This window comes from Grus americana, chromosome 2 (genome assembly GCF_028858705.1).
Source record: "Grus americana isolate bGruAme1 chromosome 2, bGruAme1.mat, whole genome shotgun sequence".
Taxonomy (NCBI): Eukaryota; Metazoa; Chordata; class Aves; order Gruiformes; family Gruidae; genus Grus; species Grus americana.
In genome coordinates, this window is record NC_072853.1 from 94,352,404 (window position 1) to 94,371,528 (window position 19,125).

Genomic DNA, 19,125 nt, shown 5'->3' on the forward strand with positions numbered 1-19,125 from the left:
GGTGTTGCGGTTTTGGGTTTCGGGAGGAGGAGGAGGGTGGGAGGATTTATAGCATATTTTTTAAAAAGGGGGGGGGTGAAGAAAAAAAAAAAGGAAGGCTCCGACTAACCAGTTCAGCCGCCCTGTCCTTGTTTGAACTGAAATTGCCATGTTCATCAAGGGATTGGTTCAGGATTTAGTCTTCCTTGCCTTAAAAGCCCTGTCCTTTTCAAGATACTCCAGGCATATTTTATAAAAAGGACGACACCCTCATTTCAAACAATAATTTTTATTTTATACTTCTGTCTATACTTTGTAGCAAATCTTTTTTTGTTTTTTTTTTTTTGCTGAATTGACTTTATAATAAACTTTTGTTTAAATTACATTTTTCTTCTCTTTTAAAATCAAGGCTCTTTTTTTTTTTCAAAATCATTTTGCTGTTATTTGTTTGTTGGTTCTTTTTTTTTCTTTAGGTTTACATTTAAGCCCCCTTTTTGTGATCTCTACAGTTGGATATTCAGGTATTTTACTGGTATGTGTAACATCTAAAACAAAGAGGAGGAAAAAATTAAAGGCAGTGAATTCGGAAAGATGCCTTCGAACAGCAAGTAAAGGTAAACTCTCAGAGATTTGTTAGCAGCATTCCTTCACCCCTCTGGGCATTTAGACACATCTTTTTCTTTCACTCTTCCCTTCCTTCCTTCCTTTCTTAACTGTTCGTTTCTCTCTCTCTCTCTCTCTTTTCCCCTTGAGGAAAAATGCTCTTTTTTATTTTTTTTTAATTTTTTTTTCAGTGGAATGACCAAAAAACAAGCGACTGTGGAGGAAAGATGAGAGATTGTGAATTATTCACCATATGCTTCACACGTGGACATCTACCTTGGATTCATCGCCAGTGCCATTTTTTTCTCTGCATTTTTGTTCTCGCCTCGCACACTGCCACATTTTTAGAGGAGCCCGTGGCCTGCCGGGAGGTATCCCAGCCGATTACAACCTTAGCATTAGGTGGCCCAGAGCCGTTCCTGAGATTGCTTTTGCACAACGTGGGCTCGAGTTTGTATTTTTATTTTTTTCTATTTTTGATTCAAAGCGATAGTAAAGCTGAGGTCCGATTTGGGCTGCGCGCCGCTGCCTGTTTGGTAACATTTGGCAAATAAAACACAAAAAATAAAGGGAGAACGCTTCCACAGTCCTACATGGGTGTTTCACCATCATCAGCCACCACCACCACCATCATCATCAACCACAGAAAAGCACAACGTCCCCAAAGCAACGGATGGACACTTCCTCTATAGATCCAGCACATGGAGAAGGTGTGGGTGTGAGTGTGCTTGCCCCCCTAGAAAGGCAGCCAGGTCACTAGCGCGGCCCACAGAGCCGCCAGGAGCAGGGGCAAAGCCGGCAGGAGGAGGGATGGTGCCGCGCCGCTGCCGCCTCCGCACAGTTCAAATAAGCTGCCTTGGAAATCGAGGTTTTTGGATTCCCGTCTCAATTTCTCCCAGAGGTCTGTCGCTCCTTCCTGGCAATCGGTGAGCGCTGTGAGGGTGCAGGCGTGGAAATCATCCCAGTACCTGCAGGAGGGGAGAGCAGCCGGCATCAAAACAGGCACGCACCCACCTACCCGGGGAGGGGGGGGGATGGCGCCCCCTCGAGCCCACCGCACCCGATCCCCCCCCCCCCCCGACGGTGGAGCTGAGCGGGGGTATGCCTTAAAGGGGCTGACTCCCGGCGGGGAGGAGCCGCCGCCTCTCCCGCCGTAAAACCCGGCTCCTGATTTCCCCACCCGAGACACCGGTTTCTGGGAGGGATCCTCGGCCCCTCGCCTTTCCCGGGCTACCCCACAGCCCGCTCCGTGCGCACGCTTTGCGCTGGGCAGCGGCTCCCCTGCCAGCTCCCCGGGGGGGCTGCCGCTGATTGTGGTCTCGGGGGTTCCCCATCCCCAAACCCGCCTCCGGCACCAGCCCGAGCTGAGCAGGATGGGGCAAAAATTGCTTTGGTGGATCTCTACCGGAGGGGGTCTTTGCCTGATGAAGGGAGAGGGAGTGCGCCCCTCGGCTGGCAAACGCTAGCCTAGTGGCCCACGGGCTCGTCCCGAGGGTTCCTCGTCACCGGTGGGAACGGGCAGATGGGAGTGGGAAAGGCATCACTTTTCCCAGGCAGAGGCGACATCCTAGAGGGTCCCGGGGCGGTGTTAAGAAACCCTCGGGAGGGATCCCCGGGGCGGGAGCGGGCCCTGACTGCGGGTGCAGGAAGGGAGGAAGAGGAGGAGAAGAAAAGGAGGAGGAGGAGGAGGAGGAAGGAGCATCTTCCCTTCCTGGACCCTCCCGGGCGCCCCGCACGGGCCCGTGGTGCAGAGAGTGGCAGGAGGGACTCCCCACCCGTTGCCAGGGGTCTCTGTGCAGTGAAGGGTTTCTCCTTCCCCAGGATAATTTTCCAGCTCTTCCTGCACGTTTTTCTTTTTTCTTTTCATTCCATTTTTCACGGAGTCTGAATTGCGGTTTGCCATTGGGGCAGGACCCGTCCCACTACCCAGCCTCGGGGGGGGATGGATGGACCTTTCCTTATCAAAAATCACCCTGAATCTGCCTTCCTCCTATTTTCCCCTTTCCTCAAGGCAGGCGCCTGCAAATTTGTATCTTGATTTCTTTCTTTCTTTCTTTCTTTTTTTTTTTTAAAATAGTCCTACAGCCTCTAATTTATGAGCACTCTAAGCCGGTTGTAGACTCCCAATGTTTGCTACATTTGTAATAAATAATGAGATACTGAGAAGGCAGAGTCTGAGAGTGTGCCTCTCCTGCAGTATTTCTGTTGTAATTGCATCTCCCAAAGGAAAATTAAATCTTTCCCCATCTCCTTTCAATACACATCCCTGCACAGGGTGAAGGCAATCAGGTGGTGGTCAGGGAAAGGGTCTCGCTGGGAAAAGTATTTTTTACAGAGGTGGTTAGGACCACTTCTGGTCCAGCACTCCAGGGCCAAAGGACATCATATTATGACGCTGCTACCCCTGGGTATTTATTTCTCATGCAGGACACAAGGTAAATCGCAACCCAGCATTTACAGCGAGTTGCCAGTCTTAGTAGGTGCAGCAAAGTCATGCTTGGCTCAGAAATCTCTAGGTAGGAAGAGAGGAGGGTTACAGTCTTTCTCTCTTTTCTCTTTTTTCCTTTCCTTTCCTTTCCTTTCCTTTCCTTTCCTTTCCTTTCCTTTCCTTTCCTTCTCCCTTTCCTTCTCCCTTTCCTTTCCTTCTCCCTTCCCTTCCCTTCCCTTCCCTTCCCCTTCTCCCTCTCCCTTTCCTTTCCTTTCCTTTCCTTTCCTTTCCTTTCCTTTCCTTTCCTTTCCTTTCCTTTCCTTTCTTTTCCTTTCCTTTCCTTTCCTTTCCTTCTCTCTTTCCCATTTCACGTCCTTCATTTTCTGATTTTCGGGCTACAAAATCAGGGAAAAAAAATTCCAAATGTATTTATGCCTAAGGAACTTATCTCGTTTCTCAATATTACTTTTTTTCTTTTTCGGCGGAGGGAGTTTGTGCCGAAAAACAGAAACTGGGAGACGGGAGAATACCCTGTGCAGCCAGATTTTTTTTTTTCCCCAGCCGTAACAAAAATGCCCATTTCTGCCTCCCTGCTGGGGACGCAAGACCTCGAAGCGGGGTGGGCGAGGCCGGAGCTGGCAGCTCCCCCGCCCCCAGCAGCCGCCCCAGGTTTCCCTCCCCCTGGTAAGATCCACTGCCCTGAGCTCTGGGGAAAACTACCCCAAATTTAGGGCTTCTCCAGCTGTCCCATTTCCTCCAGCCTTGCAGTTGAACTGGGAAGGAGGGGGCCGATTTTGCAAGGCAAGCTCTTTTTCTCCCTTTATTATTTTTTGTTGACGTTTTCCTTTTAATTATTATTATTTTTTCCCCTTTATCGTTGCCCTTTCCTTCTCCTCCCCTCTGTGCCAGGAGTGGGGCGAAACTGGGGAGAAATGGGCTTTCCCCGGGGGCCGGGGGGGCCGACCGGCGCAGGGGCGTAGAGGAGAGCTGCCTCTGGGAGATTAATATTGTGGCTGGGGTATTTTCATTTTTAATTAAATTTTATTTTCTGAGGAATCGTCTCCCCAGCCCCGGCTTGGGTGAGCTGCTTCCCCCCGGCCTGCCTCTGCCTTGAGCGTCCGGGGGGACCCCGGAGCCTACCAGTGAACAGGGGTCCCGAAGACAGCAATAAGGAAAGGGATAACAACTCCCGTGCAGCTAATGCCAACATCCCAGTCCAAAGCAGAAAGGAAAAAAAACAAGCGAGGAGCTAAGACGGAGGGGCGGGGGGGGGGGGGGGGGGAGAGAGAAAAGAAACCCCAAACCTACACACATATTCACGGAGAAAAAAACTAAGACAGACATTGTAAAGACTCCCTTCAGACTTCACCGTTCCCTGAGCCCGGCCTGTCCCCATAGCAGCGCGCTTGGAGGGACCCAGGAGCAGACAAATGAACCCCAAAACACCAAACCCCGCGTTACTTCTGTTCCTTCCCTTCCCACCGCCACCATCCAACCTCGCTCCCCTTCCCCAGCCCCGGGTGACCCACCAGTCCCGTCCCTCCCCCCTCCCCTCCCCCGCAGCCCCGAAGGAGAGAGGAAAGACCTACGCGCAGATCGTTTGGAGATTTCTCTTGTCGTCCAGGTCCTGCGGGTAGTTGGCCATGTTATCGCCCAGCCGCAGCAAACAGTCCGAGAAGCCCCTAAAGACCGCATCGCACCTCCCCGCCGCTCTCACCGCCTGCACCAGGTACGCTGGGGGGGGGGGGGCAGGGGCACAGGTCAGCTCCGCCGGCTCCCCGCCCGCCCCAGCCCCCCGCTCCGCCACCCGCACCTCTCCCCCTCCCTCCCTTCTCCCCCATCGCTAAAGACGCGCCCCGCCGAGGAGCGGTGATATGGGGGGCAGGAGGAGGGCGGTGGGACCGAGCCAGGGTGGCCACGGGGCACTCGGGGACATGAGTCAGGGGTTTTTCACCCTTTGCTTTTTTAACACTGGGGTTTTCAGTGCTCGTGGATTAACGACGTGGATTTTAGTCTTTTTTTTTTTTCCCTTTTTTTGAGAGGCGAGGAGGAGGGGAAGCTAGGTGAAGATGCGCTGTCTGCTTCTCCCCGGACTTGCTCCTTTGTTAGAAAATTCCGCCTCGAAGCAGCAGGCGCGTTTCTCCGTACAAACACTGGCGCACACACACGCACACACACGGCTCCTTACCGCCCGGGTCGCTTGGCAAATATTGTGCAAGACGCAGCAGGAAAATAATAGTAATAATAATAAAAAAATCACTAGAAAGAGCTGCGATAAAGACACGAGAAGAAGCGAACCCTAAAGCCACGCACGCAGCTGCAAGGGCGCCGGCCCCACGGCTGCCTGGGCTCGGGGCAGCGGGGTGCGAAGGGGCAGGGATGAACCCCGCTACCCGAAACCTGCTGTCTCGGGCATCCTTCGGGCTTGCGCTAGGAAACGGCACTCGGTTAAATACAATAGTAACAAACCCAAGAACAACCGCTTGTAAAAGAGGGAAAGAAAATTAATTACGGCGTGCGTGAGATGGCTCCTCCCGGGTGTCCGTGGCTGTGGGGCCAGGCCTCGCTGGGGGACGGGACGGGACGCAGGGACATTGCTGCTGCACGACGCGGCCCGCAGGACTCAGACCACGGCCTGTGCCGCCGCACAGCACCGCGCACACGCCCGCAGCATCCCGCGCCGCAGCCGGTGGGCTGGGGTACCCGGGCCGGGGGGATGCTGATCCCTAACCGCTCTCCTGCCAGTGACCGGCGTTGGGGACGCCGTGGTGTCCCCGGGTCCGGGCTCGACCCCGGGCAGCGCAGTTGGGATGTCTTTGCGGCCAGCGGGGGCAGGAGGGGTTGTCGCCCCCTCGACCCCTTCGTAGGAGCCCCCGGCCTCCCGCACCGCCGGAGGGGGGTGTGTGTGTGTTGGGATGGGGGTTCCCTCCCGGTCCGCCTCCTCAGGACATGGCTGTGGCGGTGTGTATGTGTGTTTCCTCCGCTAAATGGCTGACTCCAAAAGAGACTGTTTCAACCCAGATCCCCGTCTTGCCGTTTGATTCATCGCTAACATGACTTGGTGGCCACTCCCCTCTACACACACACCAGCACCAGCCGTCACATCAAAACCCCGGCAGGCTACAGACATTGGCTACGGTAAGAAAAAAAGCCAGGCAAACAAATAGAGAAGAACTGAGGACCATCCCGAGGGTAAAACCGTGTCCTATAAAACCCGCGCCATCCCACTCCGGCAGCTACAGGGGGAGAAGGGAGGGGAAGTTGCAACGAATTTCTCCAAAAACGTGACAGGCTGCACTGAAAATACGGGGTCCGAAGGGGACCCCTCCCCCGGGCCGGGCAGGGAGGGTGGTAGAGGGTCAAATTTGGGACCAGTAGAGCTCAGAGCATCGCTCCTCTCCGAGGGGCGGCCTGGCTCTGTGTGCTCCCTCCGCACAGGGTACCCCCGGCCCAAAGCCTCCCCAAATCCCACCAATAATAATAATAACAAAAAAAAAAAAAAAAGAAAAAGAAAAAGCGGACAGACGATGGTCCTGCTTGGTGAAACGACAGCGGGATTTCTCTTGAACTAGGTCGCTTGTGCTTTGCCGTGGCCCCGACCTCCCCCCCCCTCCCCGTCCTTCAAAAGGCAGGAGTGTGTAGCAATTTGCAATGCAGCAGGACCGCAGGAGCCATCCATAACGGACCGTGCGCCCTCCCGAAACCCGCTCCCCGTCCTCTCAGCCCGCCTGCCCTTTGGATGCGGCCGGTCCGAACGTCCTGTCCCTGGGCGCCTTCCGCGGAGACTCAGTCCCCGCGCCCCCCCGCCCCCCCGTGTCACCTCCTAAAATGTCAGGGATTTCGGACAGCTCCGATCCCCTCTGCCCAAACAAACAAATAAATTAATTAAATAAAATTTTCCTTTTTTTTTTTTTCTTTTCATTTTTCTTAAGCCCCGGTGCATAGACATTGTGGGAACGAGCCGAACATCCACTTGACACGAGCCGTTACCGGGGACGGGGCAAAGGCAAATGGCCCTTTGCAAATCCCACACCGACAACCAGAAGCTGATTTCGGGGGAGGGGGGTGTGGGGGGGAGTGGAGGGAAGGTTACTCGAAATACGGAAGGAGGAGCAGAGAGGAGAAAAGCCCTCCGCGAGCTTCAAAGCTGTCCTCTCCCAGGGCACCGCAAAGCGACCGCACCGCCACCATCTCCGCGGTGTGCAGCAATATTTGGGGGTAACTTTCCAAATGACTGCTCATGCTCACGCCAGCCCGGGGACGGCGATTCCCGGCGACTTTAGCTACCTTTTGAAATTTCACCGTGCATAAAATCATCCCTCGGTTGAGTCAAATAAACACAAATGAGAGAAAAATCATCCTCCTCCAAACGAACAAATAAACAAAAAATGCAAGGACTGAAATTAAGAATAACATCCAAATAATGCCTTCCCCTTCTTTCTCTGACAGTACAGAAAATGGCCTTTTCGGCCATTCGGAAGAGTTCAGCCTCATTTAAAATGGAATGGTAATACGAATGGAGGGATTTGCATCATATATCCACATTTTCCAGAGGTCAACATTTCATCGCAATTTTTTTTTTCTCGATGAGGAAATGTTCCAGGCATTTTGCCACCCTCTTTCCTCCCTTTCTTGTTCTCCCCCTCTTTTAATTTTTTTTAATTTATTTCTCCCTCTTCTTTCTTTTAGTACCCACAAAATGCTGCAGAGATTGTCTGGAGAGGAGGGTGATCGAGCAAAAGGACCTCTAAATAGCAATGCTGAGCTTTTTTTTTTTTTTTTTTTTTTTAAATTGTAGCAGAATTCCTTCGCAGGCAAATATTTTCAAAGGTCTCTTCATACCCGACAATCTGGATAATAAAAGACGTGCTTCAATCGCCCTTTCCTTGAAGCCCAGTTTTGGATCATGCTCGGGAATATACATATTCAATATACAGTCTTTAAAATTTGCCTGTACAAGACCAAAGTGGTCATTAACTTGGGGATTCTTTAATGTCTGTAACTAAAAAAATTTTCAGCAAAGAAATGTTGAATAAAATGAACCTGAGAGCAAACCAACAAAAAGAACCAGCGAAAACCCCAAGATATTAAACAAAACCAGCAACAAGAACACAAAAACACATACCGGCGTGGAGGGAAACCTGTTCTATTTTAAGTAACTTAGCACATATAGAAATTTTTTGGACCCGCTCGTTTTTTGACAGCGGTTCTCCGAGCACAAAATTAACGATACGGCGGTGGGACTTTGTGATTTCTTAATAATTTTTATTTGTTTAATACCCGCATTCCAGTGGTTACCGTTGGGTTTTGTTTGGTTTTAGACTGCTCTGCAAATGGAAAAGCCTCCAAGTTCCCAAAGGGAGCCCTTCGCTTGTCCCTCTGATTTTCTGCAAAAAAACTTTCCAGCTAGATCTCTCGCAAGCCATTTTGTGCCGGTTCTTATTTCTCTGTCCCTCGGGGAGAGGGGGGCATTTCTTAGCACTGGAGTCCCCAAATTATGGGTGGAAAGGAATGCAGGGGATATCCGAAAAGCAAACACAAATGCAGTCGTTTGCGGGGACGGAGAGAACGGGGCGGGAGGGAGAAAGGAGGAAGAATAAGAGGGGAGAAAAATAAAAAGCGAAGTACGAACGAGCATGCACTGATTTAAGAAAACGAACAACAAAAGTGATTTAAGAGGAACAAAGAATCGGCTGCCTTTCCTGCGGACCCCCCTGCCTCGCCACAGCGTGAAGAACCGCGAAGATGCCACCGGGAAGGAGGCAGAGGGAGCGGGGGTCCCCCCGCCGCCCCAAACCGCGGCCGTCAGCGCAGGTCATTCCGACATTCCGCTTCTGCATGCATCAGCCGGGCTTTGGTGCACACAACTTGATACCGAATTTGGCAGTCCACTTACCTAGCTGTACAGCAAGGATCAGAGAAATATATCTGCCGTTCAACTTAAGTCCCATCCTACATTTAGTAAAACCATTTGCGGCTGCAGATCTTTAAATAGTTACTTTGGAGAACGTGGGGGAAAGCTGAAAAATAGGCATTGCCAACAAGTTCCGAGCAGCGGAGGACTTTGCAGACAAGGGGGGGAGACAAGAGGAGAAGGAGAGAAAGAGGGAGGCAGAGGGAGAGGGCGAGGAGGACTAGCTGGGAATGGTTCGCTCCATTAGGAGGGGGCGGAGGAAGTACAGCCTCACGCCCACCACCGGCCCTGACGCGGGGGGATGACACGGACCGGGTTTTTTTTCCCCTTCTTTTTTTTTTTTTTTTTTTTTAATGTGCACCTTGGAAGAGAAACGCCATTTATAGGCATCACAGGCTAGATTTATCCGCTCTCCCCGTGTCCCCCCGCCCCATTAATCGCCGAGAAACTCCCCCCACCCGCGCTTCTCCTGCCCCGTGTGGCGATGGGGGGGGGTGTGTGGGGGTGGCAGCCGGGACCGTCCTCCCGGGGCGGGAGGGATGCGGGGGCGGGGGGGGGACGCGCACACACGCACACACGCACACACACACACACACGCAGACGGAGGAGCCGCCCCCCCGGGGGTGGGGATAGCACGGCAGAACCCCCCCCCGCCCCCGGGCCGCCCCGTCGGGGCCGGCCGGCCCGGCCCCCGCGCTGCGGAGCGGGGAGGAGGAAAGGGAGGTGCGGGGGTCCCCTCCCTCTGCCCGCCCCTCCCCCACCATGACGTCACCCCCAGGCTGAGGTGGGGGGGAGCGGGGGGCGGGGGGGGCTGGTCTCTCCCTGCTGCCTGTGCTCAATCCCGGTGACAGCAGCCCGGCTGTGGGACTGCAGAGGGTGGCGTGGGGGAAGGGGTCACGCGTGGGGTAGCCCTGGGGAGCCGCAGTGGGGCCGGGCTGAGGCTGCGGGCCACCGCACCTGTCCTCTGGGGACGAGGCGCTCAGGGGCGGGTGGACGGGCCGCAGGTGCGGCAGGGCTGAGCGGAGGGGATGGTGCTGGCCGAGGGTACGTGGAGCACTGCATGGGACAGGGCTTGGTGTGGGTGCTCCTGCAGTCTGACACCCTCCTGGGACCCCTCCCAGGCCATCCCGGCCTGGAGAGCAGCGTGGGAGGAACCTAAAGGTGCCAGCATGGGCTTCTCCCGGTGCAGAGTAACCAACCAAAACCACATCCTACAGCCTTCCCCCTGGGCTTTTCCATTGAAAAGTTATTTCACCCCAGATCAGCCCTTACCTTCACCAGCCATCTGTAGCATCTCCAGGAGCCAAAGGGGGACTGGTTGGAGAGAGAACTTCTGTTGACCTTCACTCCTCCCTGTCTCAGGTCCCCCACGCTTTGCAATCCTGCTGTGCTGGCAGTGCTGTGGCGCCCTGGACAATCTGGGCTACCAGTTGGTCCCTCTTTTTTACAAACCACCCGTGACAATCCTCAGACCTCAATGACAGAGGGACAGCAGCTGCCAGGCCAGGTCCCCTTGACCCCATGGGCTGCAAATGCCTGAAGCCCACCAGGCAAGGACAGGGATTGCATGGGGTGAAATGAATCAGTGCAACTGGAAGTAAGCCAACTGGAGGGCAAGATGAAAAGCTTCCTTGCTACCATTCACAAAATAGGACCGATAAATGCCATTGCCTCTTTAGGTTTACTTAATGTGTGCAGAGACAGCCTGCATGTGCATCCTCTTAAAGCCATCACGAAACCCCAACCTCTGTTTCTTCAACCTGAAAGCAGGAATAATGTTGGTTAACTACGCCAGCAGTCACCTGGGGCCTGCAGATGAAAAACACTGGCTTGTCTCCTCTGCACCTTCCCACTATTCTTTTTTGTTCCACCTTTTCTTCCTATTTATAGATTTTCACTATGAACGATGAGCTGGATTAGGGGACAGAGCTGGCTGAAAACTAACCTGAGGAATTGGGGAAAAAAAAAAAAAAAAGGTTCATTTTCAGCCAGCTCCCAGAGCCAGCTCAGCATGTGGACACATGGTAGTGAACGCAGTGCAAAGCACCGGCAGTGGGTGCCGTGTCCCCTGGCAGTTTGCCCTTCCATTCACTCAGCCATGAAGCTGCAGCCTAGAGTAGAGTTGTCTTCTACACACTCCTGAAGAGGTTGGTGGCAGCAAGGAGGCTACGGTTAAGCTTTGGACTGTGCACTATGTTGTCTTTAAAAGCAATGAAAGATTTGAGTTTAATGTGGAGCTAACGCAAAACACTTCTACCCAGCTCTTTGCTGCTGTGGTGATGAGTACTTTTGTAATGCAACAGAGACTGAAATGGATATCAAAATGTGGAGCCCTGTCCTTTTCCTGGGAGGGATAGGTTAGTCTCAAAAGATCATTTATGTCTCATACTCAGTGCATTATCAGCATAAAAAAAGGAGGAGGATGAAAGTAGTGTAGGTTGAGGTACATGGATGTAAACACTGAACCTACCAGCTCTTGGCAGCTCAGACACTTGTGGCTGCGTTTGCTGTTAAGGACAAGGCACCCTTGCAAGAGCACCAGGTTGTGGAGGCTGCAGCAAGAGGAACTTCGCATTTCTCTCCTCTGCCCTATTGACAACTGTATTGGTTTATTTATACATTCATATCTGCTACAGTTTTTTCTGCTACTTTTTTTTTTTTCTGAGGGCAGACAAGCTACAGCTTCAGGTTAAAGGCCAGGCTAGCTCCAAGAGGCTTGCATTGAACATGATTTTGACATTACACTATGTAAATCTGCTTTGGAATGAACTTCAGGGCAGTTTCCAAGGCACAATCAGGAAGAGTTTAATATCTGGCTTTCAGTACATCCATCATCGCCGAAATGACTGGAGCCTCTGGCAATCTGGCCACAAATCTCATAAGAATCTCAGGCATTTCTGGGGGATTTCTAGCCAAACAACAACAACAAAAAAGCTAACAGCTAGAGGCATCAATTACAGAGGCAAAAAGGGCTTGGCCAAATACCTCTAAATGTTCTTGACTGTTGGGGCAGTCCACCTCTGTCTGAAATTCAAGCCCGGCTCCAGCCTTACCACCTTCCCTGCCCCAGGAAGGGGCCCGTTGTGCTATAGATTCTGAACAAAAGCCAGCGGTTTCAGCCCATCTCAAATAGCAGCACTCTCAGCTCTGCTGGGAGCCAGGGAGCAGGATGAAGTGGGGACAGTCGTTTGTCAAACTATCCTTTTTTTTTCTTTTTTTTTCTTTTTTTTTTTTTCAACATGGTATTAGGAGGTGCTTGAATATCAGCCCATCTCTAAGAGACATCTGCGTGTGTTTTAGCAGAGGTGCTTCTCATGGTGCCTCGCTCAGTCCATGTTGGGACAATTTGCTCATCAGCACGATTTTGCCCTTGTGTTTAAGAAAAAGGGCTCCATCCTGGCGGCAGCCTCATGCTTGTTGGGGTTGGCGGCAGTGTCATCCCGTGGGCGCGTGTGATCGCTGCTGTGGCAGAGGCAGAGGGACAGAGCCCACGACTGCTGGCCAGATATAGCTCCGCCAGAGATAGCAAACCTGCCTCGCTCGGCGCGGCAAAGCCCGTAGCCACGGCAGCGTGGGCTGCTCCGTGTGCCGGAGTGGCTGGGTAAGTATTTGGGTGGGCAGCCCTGCGCTGTCACTGCCGGGCAGAGAGCAGCGTGCTGGGCAGCCGATTTAAAACGAGCTCAGCTCCGTCTAAACCGTCTACCACAAGGGGACCCACCGTGTTTAGCGGATGCGTTTCTCCTTTAGCTGTCGGCTGGCTGTCATGGCTGAACCTCAAAAGAGGCGGCTGGCTCAAGGTAGCAGAGAGAGATGCTTTCCCTGGCAAAGCTGGCTGCATGTCTGCATTTCTTTTTCCCTTCGTCTTTTTTTTTTTTTTTTTTTTTTAATGCAAAGTATATCTTCAAACAGCTCACACCGTGGGCTCCTCAGTTCACGGTTGCAGGCTAGTAAAAAAAACCCCACTGAATCTTTGGCACTGTCAGTCAGAGACTGATTTATTCTAAGCATTGGCTTAGGTTGGAGGGGAGGGTCCAGTGATCACAGTGGTATTTAAAAGTCCCTCCTATGGGTGTGTGAGAAATGTATTCGCTCTTAGCTCATCCTGCAGTAACATCGCCTCTACCAGGAGGTGACCGGTTGCTTTTACTCTCCCTCACTCTCAGCCTGAGATCTGGCCCTGGCGAAGCTGAAATGAAACAGAAGCGGTGACTTCCGTCTCTGTACCCTCCCGTCTCGCAGGTCCCCCAAGAAGGGGGTACAGACAGACAGCTTTACAGTCCTGCAGAGGTGGCTGTCCTTGCTTATGCTGTGCCTCCCAGCCCTCAGCTGCTACTTTCCCTAGAGGAACGTGGCCAGCCAGAAAAATACACGCAAATATCAAACCCAGCTGATAAATGAATAGCTATCACAGTATGATCCTCCAAGATTTTATTTAAGTAGAAAAATAATGAGAACACACCCAAAATGTGACAGGTAGGATTAAAGAAATACCTTTCACTAATGGCCAGCTTCTAAAGCTTTTTTGGGTGTCCTTGTTGATTAGACATCTGGCTTCATTACTAGGCGGATGTGTCTGACTTTTTAGCTAAGCAGAAAAAATTGAAGTTATGCACCCGAGACCTGAATTTGCCCCACATCTGCCTAGAAATTAGTACTAAAATAGTGCTTGTTGTTCACCATGAAAATCATTGTCATTTGATGTCTGTGAAAATATATTTCTGAAAATATAAACTGTTGCTGTGCTTCCAAATATAAAACTGGGAAAGAAAGAAGTATATGGCTGAGTGGATGTAAAAGGGATGTGATTGCTCAATACCAAATCTTTAAAAATGGAAAATGCTGGGTAAGGTATTTGTAACCTATTTGACACAGAAAACAGCAATCTGATACATACTTAGAAAGTGATTAGAATAAAGTAGTCTTCAGTCTCAGCTTCTGGGATTTCCAAAGGAGAAAATCAGAATGCCAGACTTCACCAGGTTCATTTGAAAAGCTCAGCCTCTATGTTCATTCTTCAGTAATTTTCTCTTTTAAAAAGCAGTCTTAAGAAACCAAGATGTCACTCGACCGTGATCAGCTCATGCCAGCCAATCCAGTAGAGAAAGCACTACCTATTACAGAAACAGTAGTGTTTGCATTTAACCGCACTCCTCAGAGGTATATTTTTAGGAGGGTGCTTGTGTGTGCACTTGAAATTCTGCATCTTCGTAGCATGACCCCTTTATATCGGATTGTGGCACTGGCATTGCTGCAGAGCCCAGGCAAGCTGAGGGGAGGTACGTGAGCCGGCGCTGCTCTAGCCAGATGGAGTTCACACCCACTACAATTATGTTTGCAACACATGATTTGCTTTAGGTGCCTGTGGATGTTTCAAAGAGTAGGATGGTTTCAGTAAAGCAGTCTCAGAAGAAAGCAGTATCAATCCTCAGCATCTTTTACCACGGAAATTTTCCTTCAGGAAACATAAACCCAAGGCCAGTCTGTACACTTTTCATCATAGGCTGGAGGGAAGTATATAGACCTGGAAAATGGCTGTGAAAAGGCTGGTATCAGTGGATTTCTTGGCATGCAGGCTTACTGTTGTCATAGAACACAGAACCTTGGAACAGCCTGGGTTGGAAGGGACCTCCAGAGGTCATCCGGTCCAACCTTTTGTGGAAAAGGGAACCTAGATGAGATTATCTAGCACCTGTCCAGTCACGTCTTGAAAACCTCCAGTGCTGGGGACTCCACCACATCCCTGGGGAGATTGTTCCAGTAATTGCTTCATTATGGTGAAATCCACGCCATATAAGGAATTGGAAGGTTTGTGATGAGCAGTAGATATCATGCCAGAGCTGTTCATCACTCTCTGACTTCCTTAATAGACACCTTGGTCCAGATACCAGTCATCCTGAGGACATGTGAATAATCTTGAAGGCACTCCCATGATATTAAGATAATTTCAGTTTCTCTGGTTGCAAATGCCAGTAACTAAGTTCTGGATCTTGATTCAGAACCAAGCTCTGAGTTTGGAATAACAATGCCATTGCCAGAATACAAACTGGCTGAACAAAACCTTTATCCTCAGTATGTATCAATAACTAGTCCTAAAAGTTGCTGGCATGTGAACATTTCCTGCTTCCATGGACGTCGGCGCCACAACTTCTATTGACCACAGTGAGATGGGACGTTCCTCAGTGGGGTGATATTCCAATTCACGTGTTTCTTCCATTGATTTATAGAGTATCTGCTGCCACAGCAGCTATTAACCTTCAGTTACAGTAGGACTTCAATAACTGAAATACCACTTTGAGTTTTCTTTATGACAGCCAATAGGAATAATTCTAGAAAAAAAACCCAGAAATATATATTTAAAGAACCAGCCATATCAGATTTCCAGCTATCATGGGAAGATACTGCTTCTACATTTCAAATTTTTCTTCATCAATCCTCGGTCATGAAAACCAACCCTGTGTTTCAGGGGAACTTGGGGATTTAGGGACCAGGAAAACGATGTGTTAATTAATTGTGGGCTGATGAGAACATTGCCAGGACAGATGTTCTGCCAGTCACACGTGCATTGCAAGAACTTCAAGTGAGATCTCACTTTCCTAGGAAGGATGAAATCTGGTAGGAAGAATGTATACAAAGGTGAAAAAAATGCTCTGTGAGAAGGAAAAGCATGATGGATCTGTACATGCATCTGCAATCTGATTTTCAGAGATTCCGAGGACATGCAACTTATTTATCCCTGTCCTTCTCCACTATTAACTTTAGGAACATATTTATGATACTGGAAGCTTGGAAAGGTCAGAGATAAGTCCCATGCATCTGAGTAGAAAGCTTCTTCTTGACGTGAACTGGGAACTAGTTTCACAAAGGCATGACTTGAGCAAAAGTATACATTAATTAAAAACCATCCTTCTTCAGATGCATTTGGGCCACATTTTTCTTGTGTGTGTGCCACAATTGGAATAATAAACTCAAACATCATTGTCACGTGTCAGCAGCCATGCAGGTGATTGTGGCCAGAAAAGTCAAGAGCAGTTCCACAGCCGCTGTTCATAGATGCATGGAGCAACCAAACATCCAGCAGCCTCCTTGAGGACTTGTCTTGCTCCTCAACATGATCTAGCAGTGCAGTAAAGAAGTTGGAAAGTGAGGTGGATAGCTGTGGACTAAGATGTTTCATGCATCACTTACGCATTTCCATTAGCTAACACACACCCAGGATCTAAAACCCCTTCTATGAGCATCAAAGGCCTTTGCCTAGTAACATCAAGGAGTTACGTCTCTTCCTCATGCTGTTCTTTGCCTGTGCCACCCCTGATCATTCTTGCCTTTGGGTTTTGCAATGAACTGTTTGCTCTGCTAGACCCTAGTAATTTGGGACTGAACCCCAAGGGCCTTGGACAAGCCCCCTCCGCCCAGGGAGCAGGCAGTAGCCATTAAAGGCAGACTGGAAAGTGGCAGGCTGTTGTAGTTTGTCTGTCCTGTCACTAGAGTGAGACATGCTCACAAGCATCCTGGGCTTCTCCTTTGGGAGGTGCTGAGCAGGCCCGTGGGGTGCTGGTGCTGGCACTGGGGGGGCACCGTGCAACATGGTAGACCTTGGCATCCTCAGCAGGCTGAGCATCGGGATCAGAAACTCTCCAAGTTACCCCATTCTATTGCAAAAGCATATATATTTTTGTTTTACAATTGCTATAGAATAGCTGAAGTGGACGAGGAGGTGGGAGGGAACCTAAAAATCCTTTGTCATGACCTCTTGATTGCCGTGACTACTAACCCCTGATTCCTGGGCATATGGGTGTCTTATCTGATCTGTAGTCTAGCAAACTCCGCCAGCATCTTTCTATTGACTTCCAAAAGACTTTGAGTCAGACCATCACACTGCTTAGCCTCAGTGAGACCAAGCAGCAAGATATGTATTGCAGATATTTCTCGGCAAGGCAGCAAGGAGAGCGAATTTTTTACTGAAGGGTAAAAAGACAGTGGTAGTTCTGACATCTAAATAAAATGACTCATTGAGGAAACTGCCCTCTTTCCCCCTCCATGACATGCTTACCTGAAGACCCATGATTTATGGCAATATATTTCAGAGGGTCCCGTAAGGACGGGTTTTTTTTCCCATTCTTTTTCTCAGAGCAAAGTGTGATGCCCTGCCAGTGAGTGGCTTGTGCAGGTCCAGACAGAGAAAGCAAGCTGCTAAAAGGTAGTGATTGCAGCACTGATCTCTTGCAGGCTCTGCAGTGTGAGGAGGTGGTTCTGAATCACAATGAACTTAATTGAACAAGAAATGGCATTGATTTTTCCTTTTCAGCCCTCCCCATTGCTCACAGCAACAGTGCACTGAACCCTCTGCCCATGCCAAGTAGCAGAATTGCACAGCACAGTAGAATGGAGATTTTTTTATTTTTGTCCTATAATTAGCATGTATTTATTTTTAAATAGGGTAAAAAGCAAAGCTGTCTAGGCTTTGAATTGTCATCAGGGAAAAGCATTGCCTGTGCAGTATGAGTTTCAGGAGCACAAGGAAGCAGGTTATGTGAGAAACTGTAGCTTACTTTATGCTCCCCTGGCCAGGAAATAACATTGCTCTTGAGTTTATCTGATTGTTGAAAGAACTAGAACGACACAATTGCCAAGCTGCTCAAGGGCTCCTAAAAGGTCATTTATTTTTTTTTTAAACTTAGACGGATAAACGCGCATAGGATGCCTCCAGTCTGCAGGGAAACAAGGAAGAAAAGCATTCCATACTCCAATTATTGAATCATTGCTGGGTTTTGCCCTGTTAGACAGGCATGTTAACACATAATTACATGTTTGAACAGCTAGCGATTTCTTACACAACCTGTTAAATATATCAGTGAATATTCCTGGGTGTTTACTCTTACTTAGAACTGATGAGGGATGGGTGTACTTTCTACTGTCTCTCCCCCTACTTCCCCCAAAATGTCGAAAGAATAAATTATGAAGGTATCTGGGAACTTCTCCAGCAAATTCATGCTAGCAGTCTTAGGCAGTGCCCAGATCCCAGCTCCGGTATCATAACTGGGTTTCCTGCAATGCACAGCTTGTTTTGTTCTTGAGGGGAATTCTTCAGCTGAGATTGCCAGGCTGAGCTGGCGGGGTGGGGAAGATGGCTAAGGGAAACAGAGGTGCACGGCACTAGAGCAGCGTGTGCCATATATCATGGTGAGATCAGCTTCTACCCTTAATAAACATCTATCCCTCGCAGCAGGTACTGGACACTAGATCAGTTTGATCTTCTGTTGGAAATGGGAGGGCAGGACGAATGGGATTACCCCGTGTCGCTCAGCTGGCTGGCAGTGACTCCTTACTGCACGCTAAGCCGGCTGCGTGTGCGTTGTGAGCTGTGCCTCCGAGCGATGGGACAGCAAAGCTGACCTCCTGGCTGAAATCCCTGGTGGTGCAGAAAGAGTGAGCCTTTGCAGGGAGCTGCCAGGGGTCCCCAGGGGAAGGGACCACAGCCACCGCACCCCCCACCCCCCCCCACGCTGTTGATCTTGGCTGCCAAAACAGCATTTTGGGGCTGTGATCAGCTTTAATGCTGGGGCTGATCTCAAGAATTGGCTGCTGCAGAGTCAGCTCAATGTGTTTCTCTTGCCTGCTTCCTGCCACTTGATACTTTCATTGCTTTCTGAGGAGTGATTAAATGGATAGTGAGCATGCATCAGGTTTCATGGAAGTCCTGTCATTGACTTCAATAAGAGCAGCATCTGACTCTTCTAGAATCAATATAATTCATGAAAGCACTGAACATTGTATAAGAACTAAAGCAGTGTGTTGTGTTGCAATACGATACGTATAACGAAGTTACCGGCATCCAAGCACTCTGTCTAATGGGGAAAAATGCATCCAAGAATTGGTGTTACCGAAAGTGGGGGCTGAGCTGGGTTGCCTAAAAAACAAAACTCAAGCAAATGGCAATATTTTGGGTCAGCATGCCTGTGACCTGCTTGGGCAAATGTTCAGCACACCTTTCCTGCTAACTGTCCATACTTTGCAAACTCACCTCTGAGTTCAGCAGGGAAGGCCATGGATTAAGGGCTGGAGCACCTCTCCTGTGAGGACAGGCTGAGAGAGTTGGGATTGTTCAGCCTGGAGAAGAGAAGGCTCCGGGCGAACCTTCTAGCAGCCTTCCAGTGCCTCAAGGGGCCTACAGGAAAGCTGGAGAGGGACTGTTTACAACAGC

General features: G+C 50.1%; 1 protein-coding gene across 1 annotated transcript; it reads right to left on the reverse strand.

The window, feature by feature from the left end:
- Window positions 1-251: 251 nt before the first annotated feature.
- NRN1 (neuritin 1) lies at window positions 252-9,222 on the reverse strand. The gene is made up of 3 exons (XM_054818550.1): window positions 8,907-9,222; window positions 4,600-4,744; window positions 252-1,550 (listed from the first exon to the last, which is right to left on the reverse strand). Exons 1-3 carry the CDS (start codon window positions 8,959-8,961, stop codon window positions 1,319-1,321), a joined length of 432 nt encoding a protein of 143 aa, XP_054674525.1. The 5' UTR covers window positions 8,962-9,222; the 3' UTR covers window positions 252-1,318.
- Between the last annotated feature and the right edge of the window lie 9,903 nt (window positions 9,223-19,125).

Bases quoted from the DNA above. Each gene is read 5' to 3' on its own strand.
- NRN1 (XM_054818550.1), bottom strand. From the start codon at position 8,961: ATGGGACTTAAGTTGAACGGCAGATATATTTCTCTGATCCTTGCTGTA. The intron at 4,745-8,906 runs GTAAGTGGACTG...CCCCCCCCCCAG, and splicing joins GATCCTTGCTGTACAGCTAG to CGTACCTGGTGCAGGCGGTG. The intron at 1,551-4,599 runs GTAGGTCTTTCC...CCCCTCCTGCAG, and splicing joins AATCTCCAAACGATCTGCGC to GTACTGGGATGATTTCCACG.